The 24,608-nt window shown below is 44.8% G+C and overlaps 3 protein-coding genes across 6 annotated transcripts in view; 2 read left to right on the top strand and 1 right to left on the bottom strand.

The window, feature by feature from the left end:
* The first annotated feature begins 3,879 nt into the window (after positions 1–3,879).
* On the top strand, positions 3,880–9,800 carry C1GALT1C1 (C1GALT1 specific chaperone 1). Of its 3 annotated transcripts, XR_006414428.1 has the most exons (4): positions 3,880–3,990; positions 7,210–8,434; positions 8,835–8,861; positions 9,223–9,800. XR_006414428.1 is itself a non-coding variant. In XM_044427215.1 (2 exons), the coding sequence occupies exon 2, from the start codon at positions 7,221–7,223 to the stop codon at positions 8,169–8,171; it is 951 nt and encodes a 316-aa protein (XP_044283150.1). In that variant the 5' UTR covers positions 3,880–3,990; positions 7,210–7,220; the 3' UTR covers positions 8,172–8,498. The 3 variants fall into 3 exon arrangements, 1 of the variants encoding a protein (XP_044283150.1); XR_006414429.1 differs by lacking the exon at positions 8,835–8,861; XM_044427215.1 differs by lacking the exons at positions 8,835–8,861; positions 9,223–9,800 and having other exon boundaries at positions 7,210–8,498.
* Positions 9,801–9,867: 67 nt separating this feature from the next.
* On the bottom strand, positions 9,868–16,949 carry MCTS1 (MCTS1 re-initiation and release factor). Its single transcript, XM_044427216.1, has 6 exons — positions 16,777–16,949; positions 13,917–14,069; positions 13,529–13,626; positions 12,773–12,906; positions 11,120–11,187; positions 9,868–10,090 (listed from the first exon to the last, which is right to left on the bottom strand). The coding sequence occupies exons 1-6, from the start codon at positions 16,785–16,787 to the stop codon at positions 10,009–10,011; spliced, it is 546 nt and encodes a 181-aa protein (XP_044283151.1). The 5' UTR covers positions 16,788–16,949; the 3' UTR covers positions 9,868–10,008.
* Positions 16,950–19,371: 2,422 nt separating this feature from the next.
* Positions 19,372–24,608, top strand: part of CUL4B (cullin 4B) — a 29,159-nt gene continuing 23,922 nt past the window's right edge. The window contains exons 1-3 of one of the 2 annotated variants that reach the window (XM_044427213.1): positions 19,372–19,563; positions 20,394–20,930; positions 22,984–23,099. In XM_044427213.1, coding sequence (XP_044283148.1) covers positions 19,467–19,563; positions 20,394–20,930; positions 22,984–23,099 — 750 coding nt within the window. In that variant the 5' untranslated portion in view covers positions 19,372–19,466. The remainder of the gene's footprint in view (positions 19,564–20,393; positions 20,931–22,983; positions 23,100–24,608) is intronic. The other variant, XM_044427214.1, reaches the window with a different exon arrangement.

The following is a 24,608-nucleotide window of genomic DNA, read 5'->3' as shown; positions in this document are numbered from 1 at the left end:
AATCTGCCAGTCTTTGGGGTGAGCATGGTCAGTTCCGAGGCATATTTGGAACTCTTTGTGGCAGTGTCCACTGGCTTGTTTCTGCCCATCCAAGGCCTGAGCCCTGCCTGGCTCACTTCTGGAAAACACAGATGCATTCACGCTGCTTCCTGGAAGCGGCGCTCTGCTTCACCTGACCATACACCTCAGAAAGAGCCTTTCTGGAATTCAGTCTTCACTCTGCCCACAGGACCTGGGCATGGACTGAAGGGAAATGGACACATGAAGTGGAAAAAACCCAGCTCATGACAGAACTGGCCTTGAAATGGCTGGCATTGTGAAATGACATTCCCCTCTTACTCTGTTTCTGATGTTTTTGCTCCATCGGGCAATGGCATCTGCAGTACAGTTACAAAAACTGAACCGGTCCCTTCAAGCTAAGGGTTTCTGCTCGCTAATCTTCCTCCCAGAAAAACCTGAGGCTGAAGGAACAGAGTGAAAATGTATTGGAGTGACACTCGAAATCTGTAGTTGCATCCGTCATCCTGTCAAGGACATGGAGAGGACCTGTCCAAACACCAGCAGGAAAACCATTTGCTGAAGCCGCTGAAGCAGTGAGTTACAAGTCATTGCGAACCAACCCAGTTGCATGATCAGCATCGGCTGGAGAGGGACCAGAAATTCAGGCTCGATGAGGCAAAACGGAAGATACATAAAGCGTGCCATGCAAGGACTGACCTCCAGTTGGTGAAATTTGATCAGCACCATCTGCATCTCTCAAGGCCTGCCTGTACTTTGTGCGGCAAACCACATGAGGTGTAGTCAGAAAAGACTGCTTGGATGCAGGAAGCCGGAGGGTGAAACAGAGGGGGCCTGCATCTTCACCGCCCAGGAAGGGGCACTCCTCTTCGTCAGGGCTGACCCAAAGCATCTTGCCGCCTGAAGTAGGGCAGCAAACGGCAGAAAGCTCATCCACCCACCCGTTTGCTTGCTTCCTGCCTCTCTTCCAGCCAGGAAGCAAGTGATACCCAAGAAAGAGGAGGCACCACAGCAGCCAGTGACAGCTGCAGTGAGAAAGTAGACTCACTGGAAATGGGAGCACATTCAGGGAGCTTTGTACAACAACACAAAACACCAGGAGCTGGCTTTGCCCAAATGATTCCAGCTCTCCAGGTGCTTGAGCCAGGAAATCCCACCATGCCTCTTCTCCTCCCTAGCACAAAAAAGTACAGCCAATCAGAATAATATTAATAGCTACTCACAATGTCCTACCCACACATAAAGCCCAGAACTGGCTACAGGAGGCAGCTGCCTCATTCCATCCCAGGGCTGGGCTGGCTGGGCTATCAGAGCTCTGGCTAGCCGCTGGGCTATCCTGTCCACCCCAAAGACACAGCACACCAGGGAGACAGGTGCCTCCACTCCCCCTCAAGCTCCCCCTCCATCACAGCTTTCTTCTGAGCTTTGTAGGAGCCAGCCATGCTGCTGCACTCCGACCCCTAAAGAGGTTCACATCCATGGACAACGCGCAAAATAAAAGCTGCAGTGGGTAAGGTCCTCTGCTGATTTTGGAAACACCAGCCTCCCTGGACTAAGAACTAAGAAGCACCAAAGCACAGTCTTCTGTTTTCCTTTTCCAGCTGTCATTCAATGTCCTGTTTTGGGCTGGGTTTTGCTGCACCCCCACCCCATAAAGTATTAATAGGGGGATGTTTGACTTGTCTTGTCTGTAGTACCTTGGTTCAATATACACGCAGAGGCTTTTTCCACTATCTTATTCTTACACAGGTAGTAAAGTGCTTTAATGTTGACCCTGACTTCTCTCTCTCTCTCTCTCTGTCTCTCTCAAGCTAGCACTTGGTCTGTTGCACAGCTGTAATCAATATTTATCTGGGGTGAGGGGAGGGAAGAGGGGAGAAAACTCAACAACAAAATGACAATAGATAGATTTTATTTTTTCCAGTAGCCTTAGTACAATGTCCAGCTGTTGATGCCCTTTATAAATTGGTATTAGCATACGGCTTACTGCTGCTTTTGCTGGCAGGACTGACGTATTCCATTCACACACACGAAACGAGCTTTATACGTTTTATTTCTGGCCACAAGATGGCAACCTTTCCCTTACCTCCTCTTCTGCTGCATGCAAGAACCTTTAGCGACAGGGGCTGCCTGCCATATGGCCAAGCTCAGTGTCCTCAGTTTTGCTATTCCTTCCTCACAGCGCTTCAGACATCTTATATCAAGAGTGCATGCACCAAATCACTTCACAGCTCAAGGAAAGCTCATCAGTCTCTGTGGTCCTGAGTCTGCACTCTTGCTTCCAAATGCCTGCACCAGACCCTCCAGTACAGCATTTGGTGCAAGAACCCCAAAACCTAGCAGAAGAGAGGCAGCATCCTTCTGCAGGCAGGCCTCAAGCCCATCTGCTCCCCGGTTTGCCCCTGCCCCTGGCCAGTCCAGTTACTTTTTTGCTGTCTTTCTTTGTTCCAGTGCTGCAGTGCCTGGTGCCTCCAGAAGGCCTGCAAAGAGGACATAATGGGCCAGCCCCTTGCACAGGTGCTGCCCACCAGCAGATGAGCCTTCGTACACCCCGGTCATTCCAAAGCACTCTCCAAAGTGGCCATTCCCACAGACCACAGCCGGAAAAGAAGCGGGAGCAGGGCTGCTCCATCCAGCCTGGCCAGACCTGCTTCCTTCGGGGACACCCCTCCTCGAACTTTGTCCATTCCAGCTGAGCATTCGGAGAACTCTGAGAAGCTGTTCTCCTTGTCTGCTATTTTCCCCTCCTCCCACCCAAGCTCTTTTCCTTTCATGTTTGTCTTTTGGATTTTAAACCCAGGGCTGAGGCTATCTTGCTATGCATCCCTGTATGCCTCTCCAGGAGCCTTACTGGGTCAAAGAGCTGGATAAGAATGCATCCAATAAATGCAAACACCGCCTTTGAGCATACAGCAACCAAGCTAATATTGGGCGAGTGGCCGACAACAGACCAGAGCATACATGCTGCTGATCAGTAAAGCACAGTGGGCAGCAACCAAGATGCCTGGGTCAAAGGGCTGCTTTTCTCTGAACTTGACAAAGCTAATGCACTCTGCACATGTTCAGTGGCACATTTCTTTAAAATATACCCTTCTTTAAAAGCTCAGAGATACCCAAACCAGGTAGATTTCTACTTGCTAGAAGGAGCACCATACATGTTCAGAGATACAGAGTTGGATGAATATCAGCTTAGCAGAAAGGAAATCTGTACATGGGCAGAGATACACAGATCTGAATGAATGTCAGCTTGGGGGGAAAAGATGCCTGTACAATGTGCTTGGCTTAGCAAACAGAGTAAAACAGTGTTGCTTGGCTGTGGATTTTGGAAAGGTGCAATTAAAGCACGGGTTGGCAGCTCGTGGTTGTCCAGGCATGTTGGCCTACAGCTCCCATCCACCTCAGACAATGTTGAGGGATGATGGGAGTTGTAAGCAGAGGAGACTGATGACGTCTTTGTCAGTGCGGCTCCTTATCTGTTACAGCTTTTATTTTGAGCAATCATGGAGCACAATGGTGAGGAACTCTCTATAGCGATGTTATTCAGCATTATGAACAGCTCCTATATAGCTGAAAAGCCTGGGGACCCCGACATCAGCCTCCCCGGCCTGCAGGCCTGATATAAGAGCCTCCCCTGGTTGCAGGCATGGAGCTCCAAGCGAGCAGCCCACCGCTTTTTTATCACCTTCCCCTGCCACTCTTTGAAAAGCCGCTGGCGAACGAGTACCGGAGGTGGTGCATTCCCCGAACGCTTTTCTCTCGATCTCTCAGAGGTTTCTTCCCTACGCGTCATGCCGTAAGGGAGCGTCCACGGAGGGGGCGTGGTCGACGCAGGCGCGGGCTCCACCATAGAGATTGAGCAAGAGAGGCGAGGTGTAAAGGGAAGCGGATCTTCTTCCTGGAGAAGGGAGCGGAGGTGGCGACGGGTTTGACCCGGCTCTGTCGGAGCGGCTTCTGCTGCCAATACCTGCCCAGGTGAGTGCGATCCTCGCTAGGTGGGCGCCCCGACTCTGCTGCAGGAGCTGTTTTGAGAGCTGCCCCCCCCCACGCCTGGATCCTCACTGGTTGGCTGGACTGCGCACAGGGCTCCCCTTCGCCCAGTCTCCTGCTTCCAACCGTGGTCAGCCAGTTGCTTCTGGAAGCCCCACACCACGGGTGATGCTTATAATGGAGGGTTCTCTTCACTCTCGTCACTTAATCTGGGTAGGAAATCGCGCTACAGATTTGTTTTCCAGGAAACCAGCACAAGGCAGTTCTGGATTATGGCTGCTATGGAATCAGAGAGAAAAAGGCTGACCTCAGTTCAGATCGTCTGCGGTTAGGCTATCAGTGACTGGTAGTGCTGATGGCCTTATGCCAACTTCAGAATCAGAGGCAGAGTCCCTGTGCGCACAAGTTGCTGAGTACATGGTGGGAAGGCTTTCCTCTGGAAGGCTGGTTAGCCATTAGAAAGATAGGCTAGGTGAACTTCGGCCTGATCCAGCATGTCTCTTCTTATAGATACATAAAATAGTAGAGTTGGGAGGGGCCATGAAGGCCATCAGGTCCAACCCCCTGCTGTTGCTGGACACCAGGTTACACCATCCCACTCAGATGGCTGCCCAGTTTCACCTTGGATGTCTCTAGTGTGGGAGAGCCCACCACCTCTCCAGGCAGCTGGTTCCACTGTCGTATTGCTCTGTCAGTGAGGAAGCTTTTCCTGATGTCCAGCCTGAACCTGAGTTGTCGTAACTTGACTTGATTATTCCGTGTCCTGCACTCTGGCATCAGCAAGAAGAGATCTTGTCTTTCCTCTTTGACCGTCCCATCCCTACTTATAGAGGGATAGTATGTCTCTCCTCAAGTCATTCATTAATTCATTCATTAATTCGATTTATATCCTACCTTTTTCCCCAAAGGGCTCAAGGCAGTTTACATCATTCTCCTCCTCCGTCTTATCCCCACAACAACAACCCTGTGAGGTAGGTTGGGCTGAGGGTCTGTGGCTGGCCCAAAGTCACCCAGTTGGTTCCATGGCCGAGCGGGGACTAGAATCCAGATCGTCTGAGTCCCAGTCCCAGGCTCTTAACCACTACACCACATTGGCTCTCAAGTCTTCTCTTCTCAAGGCTGAACATGCCCAGTTCTCTCTGTCTCTCCTTATAGGGCAGTGTTTCCAACCCCTGGATCATTTTTGTTGCCCTCCTCTGGACCCTTTCTAATTTTTCCGCATCTTTCTTATGTTAGATGTTAAATCATAATTTTGATCAGTGCTGTGCATGTCCTTCTGCCAGGATTCTGTGGAACCTTTGGTTTCCATGGGTATGCTTTTTGGATTCTGTCCAGTTTTACCACTTTTTCCCATCTTGACCAGCTGGTCACCTTTACTCTATGAGTTAACATGCAGCCTAGTCTAGTTTCATGACATTCCTTGCAGCCTTCAGCCTTTCAATGCTGAGGGGTCGTGTGATGAAACAGGTGTGGAATATATTGTTGTGATTTATTTATGGTTGGGCAATGGTATTGTAACTGGGCTGTGGGATTAAGAACTTTTCTCCCAGTCTCTAGGAGGTTTATTCACTGCTCCCCATGCCATAAGGGAGTTTGCCCATGGAGGGGGTGTGGCCGAAGCAGTCGCAGGTTAAGAAAAGAACAGTTTTACTACTTAATCCTCAGTATTAAGAACATCGCTAGGCTAGAAGGATGTGAGCAGGCCCATGGCATTTGCAGGACATCATGAGATGCTCCTCAGCAATTACAGATCTATTAACCATTAAGTGCTTTTTCTGAATAGAGGGATTAGTACATAATAACATCATCAATCCCACAACTCTCTTGTCAGGCCACAATGAGATTCACTCCGCTCCTATTTGCTTTCCTCTATCGCCCCATCTTTTACAGAAGAAAGCCATACTTCATAGAATATGTACTCATCATCACAGGGAAAATATTAAGCTCTTTCATTTAAACTATTGGAAACAACAACTGCCTTTCTAAGATGGTAGTAATTCCAGAGGGGTAGCAGTGTTAGGGTGCAAACCTATACAAGATTCAACAAGGGGGAAAATAGCTCTTTTTTCTGTCTCAGCTTACGCAGAATTGTACCTGAAATCTGTTGGGGCAAAAACAACAAAGCCTCTTGTGGCTCCTTAAAAGCTAACAAATGTATTCTGGCATAAGCTTTTGTGGATGCCTGATGAAATGGACAGCTGCAAAACATGGGCAATATCTGTAAAAGCTTGTGCCAAAATAAATGCATTCATCTTTGCAGTATCACAAGAATCTTGATTATTTCTTTTCCTAAGATAAAAAACAGAAACTAAAACATGAGTTTCTTTTAGATCCCCTCCTGCTTTCCATTCTTGTAACAGGGTCTTATTTCTTTTCCCAGGATGTGCTTCAGATGCACAAGTTGTCTGCCCTGCAAAAACCAGCTATCAGGCACCCATCGCAAACAAGATATAAAGGGCAATCCTGTACATATTAGAGAGTGAGGAAGTCAACTGTGAGATGACTTGCCCATCCAGCCCTCCATTATTACTGGCCACACACTCCAGCATTTAAAATGCAGGGTCTTTCTATCACTTTAACTCATGGGTGGGGGCGCACAGGCTAGAAACACCAGAAACGGAATATGGGCCCTTGTGCATGAAGGCCACGTGCTCTGCTGCACTGAGCTGTAGTCATTCCTCCTGCTGTCCTGAGAAGAAAGTCCTGCACTGTTGAAAGGGTCAATAAATGTTTCTCAGGACTGCAGCTACAGTTGGCTATACAGTGGAACTTGTTTTGCAGGTATTTCTTGTGCATTCAGTCAGCATCTGAAGCCCTTGCCACATATCTCTGGTGAGGGAGGATGGCAGCAAGGACGAGGGTCTTCTCAGAAGTGCTCCCGTCCCAACAGTGAAATGATTTCCTCTGTGATAAAACACCTGGAGCCAGTGGTTTCACCTTCTGGGCACCAGATTAAGACTTTTCCCTACTCCCAGGTGTCCGACAGCACATGATTTTTAATGTTTGTTTCCTGTCTAGGTTTTATTGTTTCTGCTTTAAAAAAAATGTGTGAGAAGTTTTATATTACCTTTTTATCATGTCATGAACTATCCAGAGAGCTTTGGCTGTGGGGCACTATAGAAATGGAAGTAACGAACCAATTTTAACAAAAGGCGTAACATGTTGTCCCTCTCGCTCTACCCCTACATGATGGTTAATTCGCAGATCTTGGAACCATGATTGCTGAAAGTGGCTCCTTTGTGAAGGGCATGATGCTTGGAGGACTCTTCTGTGCCTTCGTGACTCTTCTAGGACATATTAAGACAGGTCACAGCACCAAATCTCACGAGCACCGTCACCTCCAGGCTCCGAAAAGAGAGGCCATTTTAAATCTCTCCAAGGATGAGCGCCTGGAACTGAGCCAGAGTATCCGTGTGTATTGCATCATCCTTGTCAAGCCTAAGGACCTCGCCCACTGGGCAGCTGTAAAAGATACATGGAGCAAGCATTGCGATAAGGCCGAATTCTACAGTTCTGAAAATGTCAAAGTCTTTGACTCCATTGTTCTTGACACAAACGACATGTGGACAATGATGCGGAAAGCATATAAACTTGCCTATGAAAACTACAAAGATGACTACAACTGGTTCTTTCTGACCCATCCCAGCACATTTGCCATTATCGAGAACTTGAAATATTTCCTCTTGAGACAAGACTCGTCCCAGCCCTTCTACACAGGTCGCACAGAGACATCCGGAGACCTTCAGTACGTGAATGGGGACGGCGGGATTGTCCTGAGCATTGAGTCATTACGGCGGCTTTACAACATTTTTTCAGATCCGGATAAGTGTCCTGAACAGGGGGGCATGATTTGGAAACTCTCTGAAGATAAACAGCTAGCTGTGTGCTTGAAATACACTGGGGTACATGCAGAAAATGCAGAGGATTCTGGGAAAAAGGACATTTTCAACACCAAACCAGTGGGATCTCTCATTAAAGAGGCCATGTTAAGTCATCCTCAGGAGGTGGTGGAGGGCTGCTGTTCAGATATGGCCATCACCTTCAGTGGGTTATCTCCTAACCACATGCATGTCATGATGTATGGTGTTTACAGACTCCGAGCATACGGGCACAGTTTTAATGATGCTCTGGTCATTCTACCTCCCCCTGGTTCCGACAACGACTGACGGCTGTCGTCCAGTCAACCTGTATGTAAAGCGTGTAGTCTTCACGTGGAGTGCCCTTCAGCAAGCAGCATGCATACACGCCGGTACAATTTTTTGTATTTGATGGTCTCAGTGTATTGACTTTTTTGCCACAACCTGCTTTTGTAATCTTTACCAGTGGTGAACGGGGTGCTCTTTTACAAAACAAGCCCTTTTTTAATGAATTTTCAGCATCTTCTGAAAAAATGATCACATCTCCATTGTCCATGAAAACTGTGTAGCGGGTATGTAAATACTTAAAATCAAAATTTATCCATAATCTACTGTAAATTAAATCTATTTTTGCAATCTTGGGGTGTTTGTGTGTTCTACCCATTCATCGCTGCAACTTTTCTAAGAGGTTCAGTTGAGATAGAAAATGTAGAACAGGCTTGTTTCTGTCTGCCTGGCATACAAAGTTCAGTAGCTCGCCCATTCTGTCTGTAGGTTTTAACTTAAGGGCTGGGGCATGCCCATTATAACTCCCTCATTTTCCTTTCGGTAATAGATTTAGACCATTCAGAGAACCACCTTTTAATATTATGCAAAACATGTAGTGGCCATTGTGTTTTAATTTGAGGCTTTTGTCTTTTAAGGTTGGGGTAAGACCTCAGATGTCTCTAACTTGTGTATGTTTTTTCTTAGAGTTCAAGATCTACCTGCTGGAGCCAGGTACAAAACAGCTTGGCATGTGGGGGGCGGGAGGCAGTAAAGAAACAAATAGGGAACAGCATGCCCCTAAGCCCATGCATCTATTACCAAAACCAAACTGAAGCACGCAAACCATTTTACATTTAAAAATCCATTATTTCCGGCTTTCCCTATTTTTTTTCATGAGGCAATATTCTGACAAACCAATTCTCCCTCCTTTTGTTTTTGTTTTTTTTGGGGGGGGGCAGTGCTACTAAAAATGGCAAAGCTGCCCCATCATTAGGTAGGAGTTCCTTGCTATGCATTCCTCTCAAACAGGATCATAGTTCTAGAGAAAACAGATTTCATCTGTATCTTCTTGCTTCTCTTCCTCTGCTACAAGATGAAATTTTAGGTTCAAGAGAACAACCTGCTAGAGTCCCAAAAGGGCTGTTAAACTTCAGCATGCAGGCACATGAATGGATACCTCAGTGTGGTGGGAAGCCAGTATACAAAGGTGAAGAGTTCTACCTAAGCCATCACAGCACAGAAATAATTTCTACAGACTGACCTGTAACATGAGGAATGATGGTTTGCAGCAGGCAAGGCCGCATGTCATAAGGACTCCTCCTTGTGGGACAGCCATGATCCACACTGACATAGAAAATTCTTCTGCAGGTCACACCTACAGAGACCCAAAACTTCTGCTCGCTTGTCAGCTCTGGTCAATAAAATTACTGCATCATCCTGGTTTGTATGTAAGGACAAGACTGAATATGAGTTGTTGAACTACATGTTGCAAAACCTGTAAACCCTGCACTATGTTTAACAATGGGATGTTAACCACGAGCAATTCAGGAGAAGAATCCTTGATTTGATGATAGTTAACAATAAACAATAAACCATAGAGCAGGTCTGCACATAAACCAGAATTCAATGACAACCCATACCCTGGGGTTTTTAATGCGGATGAGATAAATTTTTCTAGATTTTTTTTAAAAATTGAAAATGCTTTCAAAAATACCTAAGATGGATGTCTATCAAACCATTTCCGCATTCACCTGATTTATTTAGTATAGCCACAGAACAAAATAAGTTTGTACATTCAGTCACACATTAAAAACAAAAGAATTACAAAGCAGTCCATGCTGATAGGAAGCACGTTCCCTTGGGTGTTGCAGTAGCTGATTTATTTATATGTCTTCATATGCCAGAGACCATCATTTAAATAATGGATGTTTTCAATGCCAATCCCTTTGTTGACTTTCTCTCTGTGGAGAGAATTGGGGAGGGGAGAAAAGAACAGCAAAAAGTTCAGCTTCCAGAACATCGGTGAAAGTGGTTAGAAAATGGCAGGGCAAAAGTAGCTTCTAAAATGACTTGTTAAATCAAGGCGGAGGTTTACTACAAGCATCCAAATGCAGCAGTACATGATTTATTATGAATAGCAATGGCAACTCTGTTAATAACTTTTTACCTTAGTTGTCTTCCTAACAAACTTTAATAATCAAAGGAGTCTCAGAATCATAGCTCTCACTTAAAAGAAATAAAGCAAAGAAGAAGTAAGAAAACTGAAGCACAGTAACAGCAAATGAAGAATGAGGAATTTATTGGTTTTCCAAAATTATTCTGCGGAGATGAATCTGAATGCTCACTTATTTTGAAGGGCAGAATATGATAAACTTTCACAGTAGATAATGGAATAGGTTTAAGTAGCCATATTTCTAATATGCAGGGCAATTATATCCACAAGAAGCCATTTGGCCTGTGTTTGAAATGCATTAAAATAGCAAGCCCTTTTTCCACATATGATGCGACTCTGCAGTTACAAGAAGGTATGGGAAAAACATTAATGGATTTAAGATCCCCATGAAAGCTGCAGTGCTTCTGCTGAAGCATGTGCGAGTCCTTTCATTCAATATTAAGATAATATTATCTGAGAGCAGACTACATTAATACGATTTAATCACATAGACCTATGGATAAGGGCAACTGGTGCATTATGCTATACACTGTAGGCTAACATATAACTTAGAGATTCGTAACAGCTATGACTGCAGCTACCACAACTATTAACAGAAAATGCAGAACACAAATGCAAGGTAACGTGGAGAGCATGGGGTCTTTTCATGCCACTGGGGCACCCCTAAGGGCAACTGTTGAATTCACTGATGGCTTCACCTTTCATTCTAAGCCTGAGGCAGCTAGTTTTGCCATGTTTCATGTCAGCCTGAGCTATCCAGCTAATGGAGAATGACAGTAAAGAAGTACATCGTTTTCCTTTTAAGATCAAGACTCACATATCATCTGCTGACATCTTCATGACTCCAACACACAGTGCATGTTGCTTTCCTTCCGCCATTATTGCCTGCAACCATCAGCTAAGGAAAACATCTTGTGTGCAGTGTTTTAAAAAGAGAAGAAACAAACTCTTAAAGCGAAAACACCATTGCAAAATGACCACTAGAGCTAGATCTCACCCAAGAGACCAATCAGGTCCAACCAGATCTGCCTAGCTTTGGTAGCGCTGCAGCATCTGATGTTTCTAATCAATCTCCTAGCCCTACAATGGTTACCTCGTGGCTCACCCATCCCAGGAGAAAAGATCACACTGAGCTATAAATCCTAAAAGTTCAAACGTCTACACCCCAGAATTCCAAGAAACATACAAGTCAAAGAGGATCACCACAAAGCCAGAAGTCCATTTCCATTATGACCTACAAAGATCAGTTGATGCAAACCAGAATTTCCACACCACAATTAGAGAGATGCCCAATGACCAAAGAACAGAATCTGCCATATGCTCCATGCCCAGAAAAAGTACAGTTTATATGTTAACATTTCACATGTGAAACAAATCCCAAAGTGATTACCAAAGTATAAAAACAGACAAAAAATGTGCACATACATACACAAATACTATCACAAGGCAGATACAAATTTATGTATGGCTAAGGAAAAGACCAAATAGATATGTTTTTAACAAGCGCCTTAAGCACACCACTACTGAGGCCTGATGTACCTCAGAAGAAAGTTCATTCCACCGGATGTATATTATTGTAGAGGAGGCCTGTCCCTGCACTGTTATCACCAAAGAAAAATCCATAGGCCTGAGGAGTGTAGTGGCCTGGAGGGCTGGCATGGGGGAGAAATCCTGGTGGTAACTTTGTCCCAAGTTGCACAGAGCTTTGTATACAAACCCTTTAAGTGTACCTTGGGAAGAGACCAGGAAACAAAGTAGATCCTCTAGCAGAGGCATAATATGTCTGGTAAGTTACCCCAGTAAGTCATCTTACTGCTTCATTCTCTGCAACATCCAAATCTTTCTTAACAGTACCTCTACATACAGCATGTTACGCATCGTACACCTGGCGAACCATTGGAAGATTAGAGTAGCACACCTAAACTCAGAGGTTACTTAAGCCTCCAGTGATGATTCCAGGAGCACTGACAAACCATGAACCTGTTCCTTCAGAGGAAGTACAACCCCATCCAAAGCTGGTAATTACTTTGCCCCAAACCTGGAAACCGTTTGCCCGGTCTGCCTTCATTTTATTAGGATTCAACTTCACCTTACTGGCCCGCCTCCAACCCAGCACTGTGTTGAAGCACTGATCCAGGTAGCAAAGGGCCTCTCCTGATTTACACGTACTACAGAAATTGAGTTCAGTGCCATCAGCAGACAGATACAGCATGCAGGCACTTGAAATGCTCATGAAAGGAAACATGCCAGCATCAATTTTGAAATAAGACAAACTTCAGCAACTAGTTAAATAGAAACACAATTACATTACAAAATGGTCCTTTGATGCTACACTGCCGAACATGTAGCTCTACATGTTAATAAACATTATTTAAATACAAGTATTAGTTTTCTTAAAAAGCGTAACACCTGTTACACTCAACAGTGAAAAAGAAAATCAGAACCACTGACAGCAACTATCCAAGGATACCACAATTGTATCAGCAGCAGCAGGATAAAGTTTAGCTCCTGGAGATGTCAGCCCAGGACACATTATATTTGCTCCACTAAGTACAAATTTAATGGCTCCTTTATCCACTTGTTGATGTGGTAGAATGAATGGATCTAGAAAAAAGAGAGAGAGAGAGATGATGCAGAGCAGGCTTAGTAGCACCTCTGGAAAATACATTAAATACACCGATCAACTTGAGCTTAACTAAGCGAGTGTGTCTTTCGTAAATCCATGAAGAAAATACATCCCTGGCAGGATTATCTATGGAAATGAACTAAACAAGCAACTGTGTGGTGAAACTGAAAAGCAAGCCTCACAGACAGCAAAGTACCGCTTGAAAAAAAGCAGTGGGTAAAGTATGCAAGTATGGAACAAAATGAAAATCCAACACTTGCACACTAAACGCAACAAGAGCAAAATGAAAACAGCCACACTACCTGAAACGATAAGTGAAAATGGAGAGAATGACCTGGTGTGCACATAATGCCCTGTTCCTGGGTCATCATGAAATCCAAACTGGAAACTTTGGGCTCTTCAGGAGATAAACAACTCAGAATTGGCTCAACAATCATTCATGGATTGGGTGTTACATGCAAAGTAGGTCAATGTGCAGCTTAGCAAGCTAGAATGCCTCTTCGAGTTACTTGTGAATGTAAAACTAAAAATAAAAAGTTGAAACATTTCAGTAGCTATGACAACCCCCTTCACTCCCATTTGTCTTTTCAAAACACTTACATTTATGAAGTAATCTCAGTGTGGGATAAAAAGGCCCTTCCCTTTGCCTGAAGAACAGCAATTCACCATTTACTGTGAGGATTTCTATATGTTCATGACTGGAATAACAAAATTAAAGCTTTATTGTATGCATTTTTTAAACAGGAATCAGAAAGATTTTTCTCTGCTAAAGGGGGTATTTAATTTATTGCATGTCTCCACTATTTTACATATTTCACAAAACAAAGTTTAGATATCCCAACATTTATATATCTACACATCTGAATAAAAATGATAGGGAAATATTCCAATATTATTATTCCAGTAAACATGAAGGACCAGATTTTACCTTTGCTGAAACTCTTTGGAAAGTATAGCAACTTGAAAAACGAGGGAAAGAAATACTTACCATCGTACTATCTTAACAGGGTCTTTCTTTGGCATGATTTGGTTAAGCCATGGTTCAATACCAGGAAACTGATCTATCAGTTGATTCTTAATGCCTTTAATAACAGATGTTTTCAGCTGGATGCAGTTGGATACATTCTCCTTTTCATCAAATCTGTCAAAATAATTTTACAAGTGACTTAATATACCACAACACCAATCATATAGATGCCTACTCAGAAGTAGGTTCTGATGTTTTCAATGAGACCTACATCCAAGTGGTCTTTACATCCATCCCTCTAAGCATGCGTAATATTGTTCCTTAAGCTTAGACAGAAAATATCCTGGCATTGCACAGCCAACCAGAAATAGCTAGGGAATGCTGGAAGTTGTAGGCCTTATTGCTTTATAAATATGCGTAAGACTGAACACTTAACTGCAAGTCAGCAATACGTTTTGGATGGTGTGGCTCAGAACTTCGGGTTGGAGAACTCTGTCACCTAAAAATTTGTTGTTAATTCTCTAAAACATTATTCTCATACCTAATCCTTGGTATTATTCCCCAGCGCAGGCTTTAACACTATTATTAAACACAGAGACTCTCAGATATTGGGCATTATATAAATGAACTGAATAAATAAAACAAACATTTAAGGTGAGTTAGAATGAATAGAAAATAAGTCAATATTAAGAATTATAGATCAGAATTTTTTTCTGTGAGTTGTAACTTAGTTTAGTTAATCTAATTGAGTGTGGAAAGGTTAATAATTCATTTAGTGCAAGACATTCTGAATTTTGGTATCATATGTAATATCCATGTACGATCCCTTGATGTTTTCCTTCTCTCTCATTATGAAAATAAAAAGTTAAAAAATAAAATAAATTACGGCATTCTCTTTCAGGAGAACTTAGCAACCTGGGCCCCTCCAGATGTTTCTGAACTGCAACTTCCATCAGCCCTAGTCAACATGGCCAATCGTGAGGTATGATGCCAAAGTGAGAGATTTAGATTTTGGGACCATGGACTACACTTCCTGGAAGATGGACTGCTGGCAAGCAGTGGGTTGTACCTCGTAAGAACTGGAGACAATGTGTAAGACAACAATGTGAAGAAGCTTATCAAGGGCTTTAAACAGAATCATACAGGGAAGGAGAAGTTCATCTGAGCATAACATCAACAGACAAATGCATATATACCACAACAGAGAGAAAGCACTAACAAATGCCTAATAATAGCTGTAGGAAGAAAACTAGAGTGTAAAGCACAGGGTCTTTGATATCTAAATACTAATGCCCTGAGTATGGGAAACAACATGAAAGTAAACTGTTTAATATACAAGGGCAGATACAACCTGATGGATATAAGCAAAACTTAAGCTCAGAACAATGATAAACAAAGTCTCATGGCAAGTCACTCTAATGGGAAAAGGAGTGCAAGATGGGTGGGAAATCTTCAAAAAATAAATTCTGAAGGCAAAACTGCAAACAATTCCAACATGAAAAAAGTGTAGATAACAAGAGAGGAAACACATGAGGCTTCACAAAAAGCTGAGAGATAATCTGAAAACAAAAAGGACATGTACAGGACATGGAAGGAAGGCTCGACTACAAAGAAAGAATACAGATTGGTAGCACAGAATTGCAGGGATGGCATCAGGGAGGCTAAAGCTAGGAATGAACTGAGGCTAGCAAGGAATGCTGAAAACAACACTAAAATCTCCTTCAGATATGTCCAAAGTAAAACATAGATGAAAGAAAAAGAAGTTCAACTACTCAACATGGGTGGTAAAATAATAACAGACCACAGAGGAAAGACAAAAGTGCTTAATTCCTACTTTGGCTCAGTCTTATGCCACAAAAAAATCTAAAGTGTCCCTAACCAAGGGAAATACAAGCTGAAGATGCAGGATGGCAGCCCAAGAGCGACAGACAAATGGTCAATGAACACTTAGTCAGGCTAAACATGTTCAAATCTCCAGGGGCCAATAAACTCCATCCTAGAATCATAAAAGAATAGTAAAAGAACTCTGAGAATCACTGTCTATTATCTTTGAGAATTCATGGAAAGCAGAGGTAATGCCAGATAACTAGAGAGCTAATGTTGTCCTTATCTTCAAGAAAGGAAAAAGGAGGAACCCAGGAACTATGGGCCAGGCAGCCTAATATCAATCCTTGGAAAAAATCAGGAGGAAATTATAAAGCAATCAGTCTGCAAGCATCTTGAAGGCAACCCAATGATCACTAAAGGCCAGGATGGATTTCTCAAGAATAAATCCTGTCAGACTAGTCTAATTTCATTTTTTTGACTAGGCAACCTCCCTAATGGACTATAGGAATGCTGTGGACAGAATCTATCCAGACTTTAGCAAAGCTTTTGAGAAAGTGCCCCACGACACCCTGATTACCAAATCAGCAAAAAGTGGACTAGGCAGATCAACTACTAGGTGGATCCACAACTGGTTGCAAAATCGGAGTATGCATTTAGACTATGTCTAGCCGTATATGTAAACCCAAAGATACGGGGAATCAGATTGCTTATTGGTTTAGCTGAGTATTTAGAAGTATTTTCATGCTACTACTCCACCAAGAGAGACCCCTCCTCCTCCCTCCCTCCCACACACACACACAGCCGCTTCCGTATAATCAATGAAACATATCGTTCCATTTTAATGAATTCACACGTATGTTTGGACTTAGACTCACTGAAGCGTGCGACCTCTCCCGCACCACCCACAACAACGCGCAGACCCTCTCAAGAGGCGGGGAGGCTTCCGGCAAGGCACGCGAGAGCGCAGAGCAGCCCCGGTCCAGGCAAAGAAGCCCAGGCAAAGAGGGCCTGCCCAGGTCAGGATTCGGCCCCCCGCCCGCACTCACTCACTCACTTCTTGAACATCCTGGGGGGCGCTGGGTCCCCACGAGACCGGGAGGAGCGAGGACCGGGGAGGTGGGGCCCGCTGGCCGGCCACTGGCTCCCGAGTCGACCCCCCTCGCAGCTGCACGGACGGCCGCACGAGGCCTCTCAGGCCCTCCCTTCTCGTCTGCACCTGGCAGAAAGGAAGTCGGCTTCGCTTTACGGCCCCCGGTGTCGCGAAGTGTCGTAATCGCCGACGCGCCTTCGCAGAACGAACGCGAGACCCCGCCGCCTTTGAGATTTACGGGCAGCGGGCGAAGAAAACTGGACCTGAGACTACGACGCCTACCAAGCGGTGCGACGGGAAGGTGGCGGGTTTCTCTAGGGCGGAGGCGGCGTTGCCGGGGAGACCCATCGTCCACTTCTGCTGGGCCTCAGCTGTTGCCGAGGCGCGAAAAGCCACTTTAATGCGTACTCTTAGGCGAGCGACACTAATAATAGTTGCCTCAAGCACCTCTAAATAGGCACTCAATGGGACTTGAGTTTATAGGATTGTGCTGTTAATACAGCCCACTCGAAACAAAGTCAGGCAAGGACGCTAAAAGATAACAGAATAAAAGCAACCTAATCCCCCTGAGCCCACTGGAATAAACATGCTAAGAAACACCATCGTTTCAGATAGATCTACTCTTACTGTAACAAGTCTGGTTCCATCCAGTGACGTATGTTGCCGACTCCCCAATGCACAGAAAGTTGCAGCCTTAACCTGCTTCTAAAATTTAAAAAGCAGCATGGGGATCTTCTACTTTTTAATCAACATTATCAAAAAATAGACTACAGGTCACAAGACATGTTTTAAATAATGTCTTTATTAGAATTAATATTGTGTTGTGTTTTTATAATTTATATGCTGCTCCTGGCAAATAGGCTAGAAATTAAACAAAAATTTAGAAAAGTGTCACAATACTTTTGTGATGCTTTAAGAGATAGAATGCAATCCTATGCACACTTTGGTGTTCAGCCGTTCAGTTGTGTCTGACTATAAGATCCCATGAGCTAAATCTTGCCACACTTTTTGACCTCACTGTTTGGCAACCTGGTTTTCTCCTGCCACTGAGCATTCCAAGCACTGCATCTTTATGTGTGCTGTCCCAAGCCTGGAGAAATGGGACGGGTTAAGGAAAAGCCTGGTGATCTACCCCGGAAAATCTCACAAAGAAAATCCTATGGAGCAGTTCTCAAACATACACATTTACTAGGGAATAAATCCTATTGGATTCAGTGGGACCTCTGAGTAAACACAAGCTGAATTGCTTTATAACAAGACAATCCATCTGGAATCCTAGAATGGCTGAGACAGTCAGTTCATGCTAACATTTAACATGCTGTTTGTGAAACACAATCAGCATTTGCTGGCAGGAGTGTTACTAATGATCACTAGCGCAGAAGACAAGTAAGAATTACCCAGCCCAATTTTTACCAACCATTATAAAAGATCTAAAAATGGACAATTTCTGGATCTATAAACTGTCATATTAAATAGTTACAATTACTGAAATGTTCATTATTGTTAATCTGATTTGGCTGATCTTTAAAAAATGCTGTGCCTTATAAATGCTTTATTTTGTTTGGAATAACAGTTGTTTATATTGATGATTGGAAGCCAACTTGTTTTATCCTTCAAAAGTAGGTTATACTTTTAAATAACTTATAAAAGTTATTTTTAACTGTTTGCATTTTAAAACATGCAGGGGCAAACCACACACTGTCACATCCAGTTTGACCAATAACTCCATTTCAGAAGAAGGGTGTCCCTGCTACTAGTTTTACTTCAGGCTTTGTCAGGAGTTGCAGGTGTTTAGAGCTTGTTTTGTATCTGGATTTCATCTCTTTTTTTCTCCTTTCTTAAACTTGTTTTACCTAAATTTGTTTTTATTGGTTTATGTTGTCCATTTCTCCCACCCAAATCTGGTTTTACCCAATTTTCTTACCTTTTATTTTTATGTTTTTAAACTTAAACATCGTCTAGACTATAAATTACTGGTCGGATTCCGTATCAACATCTATTACAATAAATGCGCAAAACAAACACAAAGGCACGCCCACAGCCCTGTCTGACGCCGGGCCTGTGCAGTGCGAAATGAGAGGGTGTACCCTAGATACGAAACGAAAGCAGGGAGGCCGAGGGGAGGGCGGGAACCAAAGACATCCCCTCCCCGTTTCTTTCAACCCGTTCCTGACCAGGAAAGAAAGAAAAGGAAGGGGGAGAAAAAAGAAGGGGGACACGCCTCTTCACCCTGCCGCCTGGAAGGAAGGAAGGAAGGAAGGGAAGCCACGCTCGGGAGATTCCGCCTCCCCCCCCCTCTTCCGCCCAGCCCCGCTCTGTGTTTCCACGCGGGAGGGGGAGCGCCTCGCACTCAGGAAGCCGGCCGGGCTCAACCCGATGGGGGTCAAACCCCCCACGCGGGCCGAGGCGCGGGCAGCGAGGCAGAGGAGGGCGCGCCAGCAGCAGCAGCAGCAGCAGCGCCTCCGCCGCGACTACGGGAAGCGGCAAGGCTCAGGACTCCTCCCGCCAAGCCTTCGCGGGGCCGAAGCGCGGCGGCGGCCCCGCCTCTCCCCGTAAAGCGTGGCCGGGGCGCGAGGCCTCCCACCAACGAACCCGTCGCCGTCCTTCCTTCCTTCCACTCTCTCGCTCGCTCTCTCTCTCGGCCCCCCCCCACCATGGCTGGGCGCGCGAGGGACCCGCCGCAGCCTCAGCAGCCGCCCGGCAACATGATCACTTCCGGTAGGTCAGAGGGCAGAGGAAAGCGGGCGCCAGGTAGGGCGAGAAGACGCCGGCGGGAGGGAGGGAGGAAGGTTATCGCAGAGGCGGGCGAGCGAGAAAGAAAACAGGCGAGAGGCTGGCCGACTGCCTGCTTCTACCGTCACTGTCTTGAGTGAGTCTGCAGTCGAGGACGCCGACCACTTTCACCCCCCCCAGTCGCTCGGCAACGCTTCCGGGCGGGTCGGCATCCCGGCATGCCGAGCGGCCGGATGTGCCGCCATTTTTGAGCTCCTGCTTTGACTATAGTATTGACAATAACAAGCTCCGATCCCACCCCCCCCCTCCCGCAGAACTGTCTTTCTTTTCCCCTCAGCTGGACTCGAAAGGGGTGAAGGAGAAGCGAGAGAGAGGGGAGAGAAAGGGAGCTCGACTCCCCTCTCCTCTTCCTCAGGAGAGGGAGAAAGAGGCGGCCCCTCAGGCGAGGGAGCGAGAGAAACGGACAGCGTTCTCTCCGTGGCTGGGAACCGAGAAAGGGGCAGCGTTGCTGAGGAAGGCTTGCGGGAGTCGGGTTCTGGGATTGGGCTGGGAGAGCCCCCCGCCCGGCCCGTTGAGGACAGGTAGAAATCGTTGAGAAAGAAGTCGAAGAACCCACGGTGAGAAACGAAGAAAAGCGTACTGAGAATTTCCCTCTTGGAAGGGAAGAAAGGGGAGGGTGGAAGACCCGACTGGCGAAGAGGCATCGGCTCTCTTTGTGGATCCCTGGCGACGAGGCGGAGACCTTCTGTGACCAACTCCCTGTCCCTTCCTTTCTGCGTGTCTGTCACACCAGAAGGATTTGATGCCCTTCAGCCTGCTCACCTCTGTGGTGTTCATGTTTCCCACAGGTTTCTCTTCCCCCAACCCCCCAGCAGCAGCGGCTCAGGAGGTCAGACCTTCCACTGATGGTAGCAGCAGCAGTTCCTCATCATCCTCCAAGAAGAGAAAGCTAAATAGTAATAGCAACAGTAGTGAGAGAGAAGAAGTGGAATCAATCTCCTCCTGCTCCTCTCTCCTTTCCAGAAACAACAACAATTCCTCCTCCTCCTCTCTTATTACCACTGCCTCCACTGCCTCCTGTTCCCCCTCAGGAGTTACTTCTTCCAATCATCATCTGCAAAAGAAGTTACGCTTTGAGGACTCCTTGGATTTTATTGGACTTGATGTGAAGATGGCAGAAGAGTCTTCCTCTTCATCATCTTCGTCACCGGCTGCCTCCTCTCAGCAGCAACACCAGCAGCTCAAAAACAAAAGTCTCTTAATTTCCTCAGTGGCTGTAGGACACCACGCAAATGGCCTGACCAAAGCTGCCTCTTCCACTGTCTCCAGTTTTGCCAACAGTAAACCTGGGTCAGCCAAGAAGTTAGTGATCAAGAATTTTAAAGGTAATATGCTACTGTCCTTCCTTATCTGTGATGTTTATATATATGCAGAGGAATGGCCCTTGTTGTATAAACCTCAGGGTGAGGCACAGCTACTTCCAAATCTCCATCATGGAACCCTTGGTCAGTGAACAACAGAAATGTTATCCCCAAATTGGGTGCTTTATTTTTTCTCCAAACAAATGAGCATAGCTGCTTTTTTATCTTAAGAGAGGGAAAGCCTTGTTTGTAAAGTATCCCTGCGGTGGGACTAAACATTGGTGCTTCCTTTGTTTGGGGAGAGGATCAGGAAAACCTATTTCTATCCAGATGCTGAGAGTCCCTGACCATTTGAACCAGCCCCTGTTCGTATAGCCCTACCCTTTCACTCGTACATCCTTGGTTAAGCTTCCATTTCTTAATATAGTGCTGAAACTTTAAAAGTCTTTGAAAATGTGGCAAAAAAGAGATCTTTGTGGTTTGTGCCAATTCCTGCTATGTGTGAGGCACTGAATGCTAGTCCCGAGCTAGCAAAGAGTAGGACATCTTTGATCCTATTCAAAAATTATGCGCGGGAAGTGTTTGTTTGAATAAGGGAGCATTTCCTCCTTCCTGCAAATTGAACTTGAATCAGTTTGGGGTCTTAGTCTTGTCGGGGAAGTAGGGAGTGGATCCTTTCCTCAGAATAGGCATGCCTGATAGTTTGATAATTATGTAGGATTGTCCAAAGTGACAGATGTAGGCAGGATGAAAAGTTGAATGCAGCCTTCCTTAATTTTGTGCCTTCCAGATGCTTTAGACCACAATTCCCAACATTTCTGGCTATTGTGCATGTTCCCTTGGCTGGTGGAAATTGAAATCCAAAACATCTGGGGATATCTGTCTGGGGAAGGCTGTCAAGTATTTGACTAGAGCCTAAGTAAGGAGCTTAAATTTGTTTGTTGAATTGGCAAATGTGATGTTTATACTGTTATGGACAGGCAGAGTACAAGGGAATTGGAGTAGATCCTGAGTGAGGTGGTAAGTGCGTATGCTTTACATTGGAAAAGTAGGGTTAGTCTATGCCTCTAAGTGGAGCTGCATGAACTATTTTCCAGTGAATTCCTGAGTATGGATAGAGTAGCGAGGTAATGTACTATGAATAATACATGCATGCATGTCCTTCCTTAGTATGCCACTGTTATCATAATTGAAGGGGAATTTCTGAAGTAGGGGAATTTCTTAGACAAAATTGGCTTAAATATTGCCTGTTATAATATAATCTCTACTAGAAATATAAAAACTTTAGAACAAATGAGGAATGTATGTAGTATCTCCAAGTGGGCTTCTTTAAATTGACCCAGGATACCTGGTGAGGCATAAGGAAGGAATCAGTCTCCAAACAGGTAAGACCTGTATTGCAGTTCTAAAGCTGCCACCTTGAATCGGACCCAGAAGACTAAAATGCTGTAGAACACATGTAATATGCTACTAATGCATCTATGCCATAAGCTGCTGAGAATGCTGCACTGTCCATCAGCTGAAGTTTTTGAACGGTCATCAAGGGCAGCTTTGAATTCAGCACATTGCAGTAGCCTTTTTTAAATGCACAAGTGTTTTTGAATCTGAAAGAAAAATGAGCGACAGCCCAAAGCACCTGGTGTTCTACATGCCACTAGCAGTGGTGCCAAATTTATTGGGAAGGTCCCTCAGGATTCTGCAGTCCAGTTGGCTCAAGTGTTCTTGGTTCACCCCAGCTTAACCATTTCACCATGCTGATGTGGTCATAGTTTGGCAGAGTCCTATGTCTCAAAGTGAAGCTATTTGTTTGGTCTTATCTTAGTTTATCTGCGAGTCACTGAAATAACTGATAGCCATACTGTTTGTGATGCAGGAACTGGTATGCTAAATCATTCCTATTGCCTTGACTTACTTGCATGCAAGCATCGATATGGATTCTTCCTTGGTCATGAATTTTGCCAAAATAAATCTAGGGTCAAGGCTGAAAGCTTACTGTGGTCTGATCCAGCAGTGAAGCTCTTTTGTTCTTAAATTGAATACTTGCTGCAAGGGATTCTAATGTTTCAATATCTTTCAGATAAACCGAAACTGCCAGAAAACTACACAGATGAAACCTGGCAAAAACTGAAAGAAGCTGTAGAAGCGATTCAGAACAGTACTTCAATAAAGTACAACTTAGAAGAACTCTATCAGGTAAACATTAAGCATGTAGCCTTCAAGACCATAAGGAAAATCCTACTTGTCTACAGAGAATTCACTAAAGCTTTGGTCCATTTTATTCAGCTCTTGATTTGGGTTAGATTTCACTATGTACTTGTGGTTCCATGATCATTCACTAAATGAGGGACAGCCTCCAGCTGGCCAGATAGCCCTTCAGATGACCAACAAGAGCCTCCTCACTAATTGACTGACAATCATCCACAAGCTAGGCTTACCTTTGTTCCATCAATCCACTAAGAATTCCCAGATAGTAAACACCATAGTTCATGGCTTTAGATGCAATTACAATCTAGGGAAATCTTGGGAATCTCATTCATGTTGCAGAAGCTGCAGCCGGTCTTCACAAAACAATGAGGGTCCTCCAGTTTAAAAGGGGTCAAAGTACATCACCAAGTATACAGTGCTGGCACGCCCCAAGATCCTCTAGATCAGTTTCTTCCAAGCTTGTGCTCCACAGATGTTTTGGACTACAACTCTTGATCATTGGACACCCTGGCTGGGGTGATTGGAACTGAAGTCCCAAGCAGCTGGAGGGTACCAGATTAAGGTAGATTGGTTTGGATGATGGTACAGAGTGTTGCCTAGGGAAACGAAGACTCTTGTTGTTACTTGAATGGCCACTGCCATTTCACTTTTCATCAAGACCTTTGTGCTGATACTAACAGGTTAAGTTGAATCATCCCATGAAGAATGAGGAGGGAATCTCCCTTACAAGGGTTTAGAGTAGTTGCTCAGGAAAGGGAAGTAGGTGAGTTACTTTCACCTTCTTTTCCAGTTTCTGCAGCTGTTTCCCTATTGGTGCCACCAATCACTCCTCTTTTCCTCTTCTACATCCTTCTGTTTCTCAACTTCACCCCTCATAGAGACATTTCTGGTGTACAGGGAGGTACCAAATGATACCTCACCTACTTGTAATATTTTAAAGATGGATTACTCTTGATATTCTACTCATAACTCTTTCTACAGATAGATAAAATTAAAAGCATGTATCACGTTAATTGGAAAAAATGGGGAGAAAGTGTCTGAGAAAAGAATCCAATTTATGATGATTCTAACAATAGGAAACATATATATTATGGGTTTGCAGCTTGTGATTATATGGTTGTAGAAAACAAGAAGCAATCTGGAAATACAGCAAATCCAAGTCTCAAATATTTGAGTACCTGGTATTCTGTTTGCCTTATCTGAAAATTTACCAAAGGACCATTATGGTATTTTAAAAATAGTATCTGATTTCAGATACTATTCTTGTAGTATCTGAATAGAAACAGCTAGTCAGAAGAGGTCTCCCGGGCTATCTGGTCTGACCCCTGGCACCAGCCATCTCCACTCATGACATGCCTACCATGTGCATGTCCAACCTATACTTCAAAACCCTCACTAATGGGGCTTCAGCCTCCTCCTGTGGAAGCCCAGTCCATGCCCTAGGGGTCCTAACCATCAGGAAGTACTTCCTGGCATCCATCTTGAATCTTGATTCCC

Source organism: Varanus komodoensis, unplaced genomic scaffold (genome assembly GCF_004798865.1).
Source record: "Varanus komodoensis strain SLA01 unplaced genomic scaffold, ASM479886v1 scaffold18_3, whole genome shotgun sequence".
Classification (NCBI taxonomy): Eukaryota; Metazoa; Chordata; class Lepidosauria; order Squamata; family Varanidae; genus Varanus; species Varanus komodoensis.
This window is presented reverse-complemented; position numbering and strand designations above follow the sequence as displayed.

Excerpts from the sequence above, each read along its gene's own strand:
- C1GALT1C1 (XM_044427215.1), top strand. The coding sequence starts at position 7,221 with ATGATTGCTGAAAGTGGCTCCTTTGTGAAGGGCATGATGCTTGGAGGA.
- MCTS1 (XM_044427216.1), bottom strand. Across the intron at positions 13,627-13,916 it reads CCTGTTAAGATAGTACGATG|TCATGAACATATAGAAATCC; the intron begins GTAAGTATTTCT and ends TTGTTATTCCAG. Across the intron at positions 11,188-12,772 it reads CTGCTGCTGATACAATTGTG|GCAATAATGGCGGAAGGAAA; the intron begins GTATCCTTGGAT and ends TGATGGTTGCAG.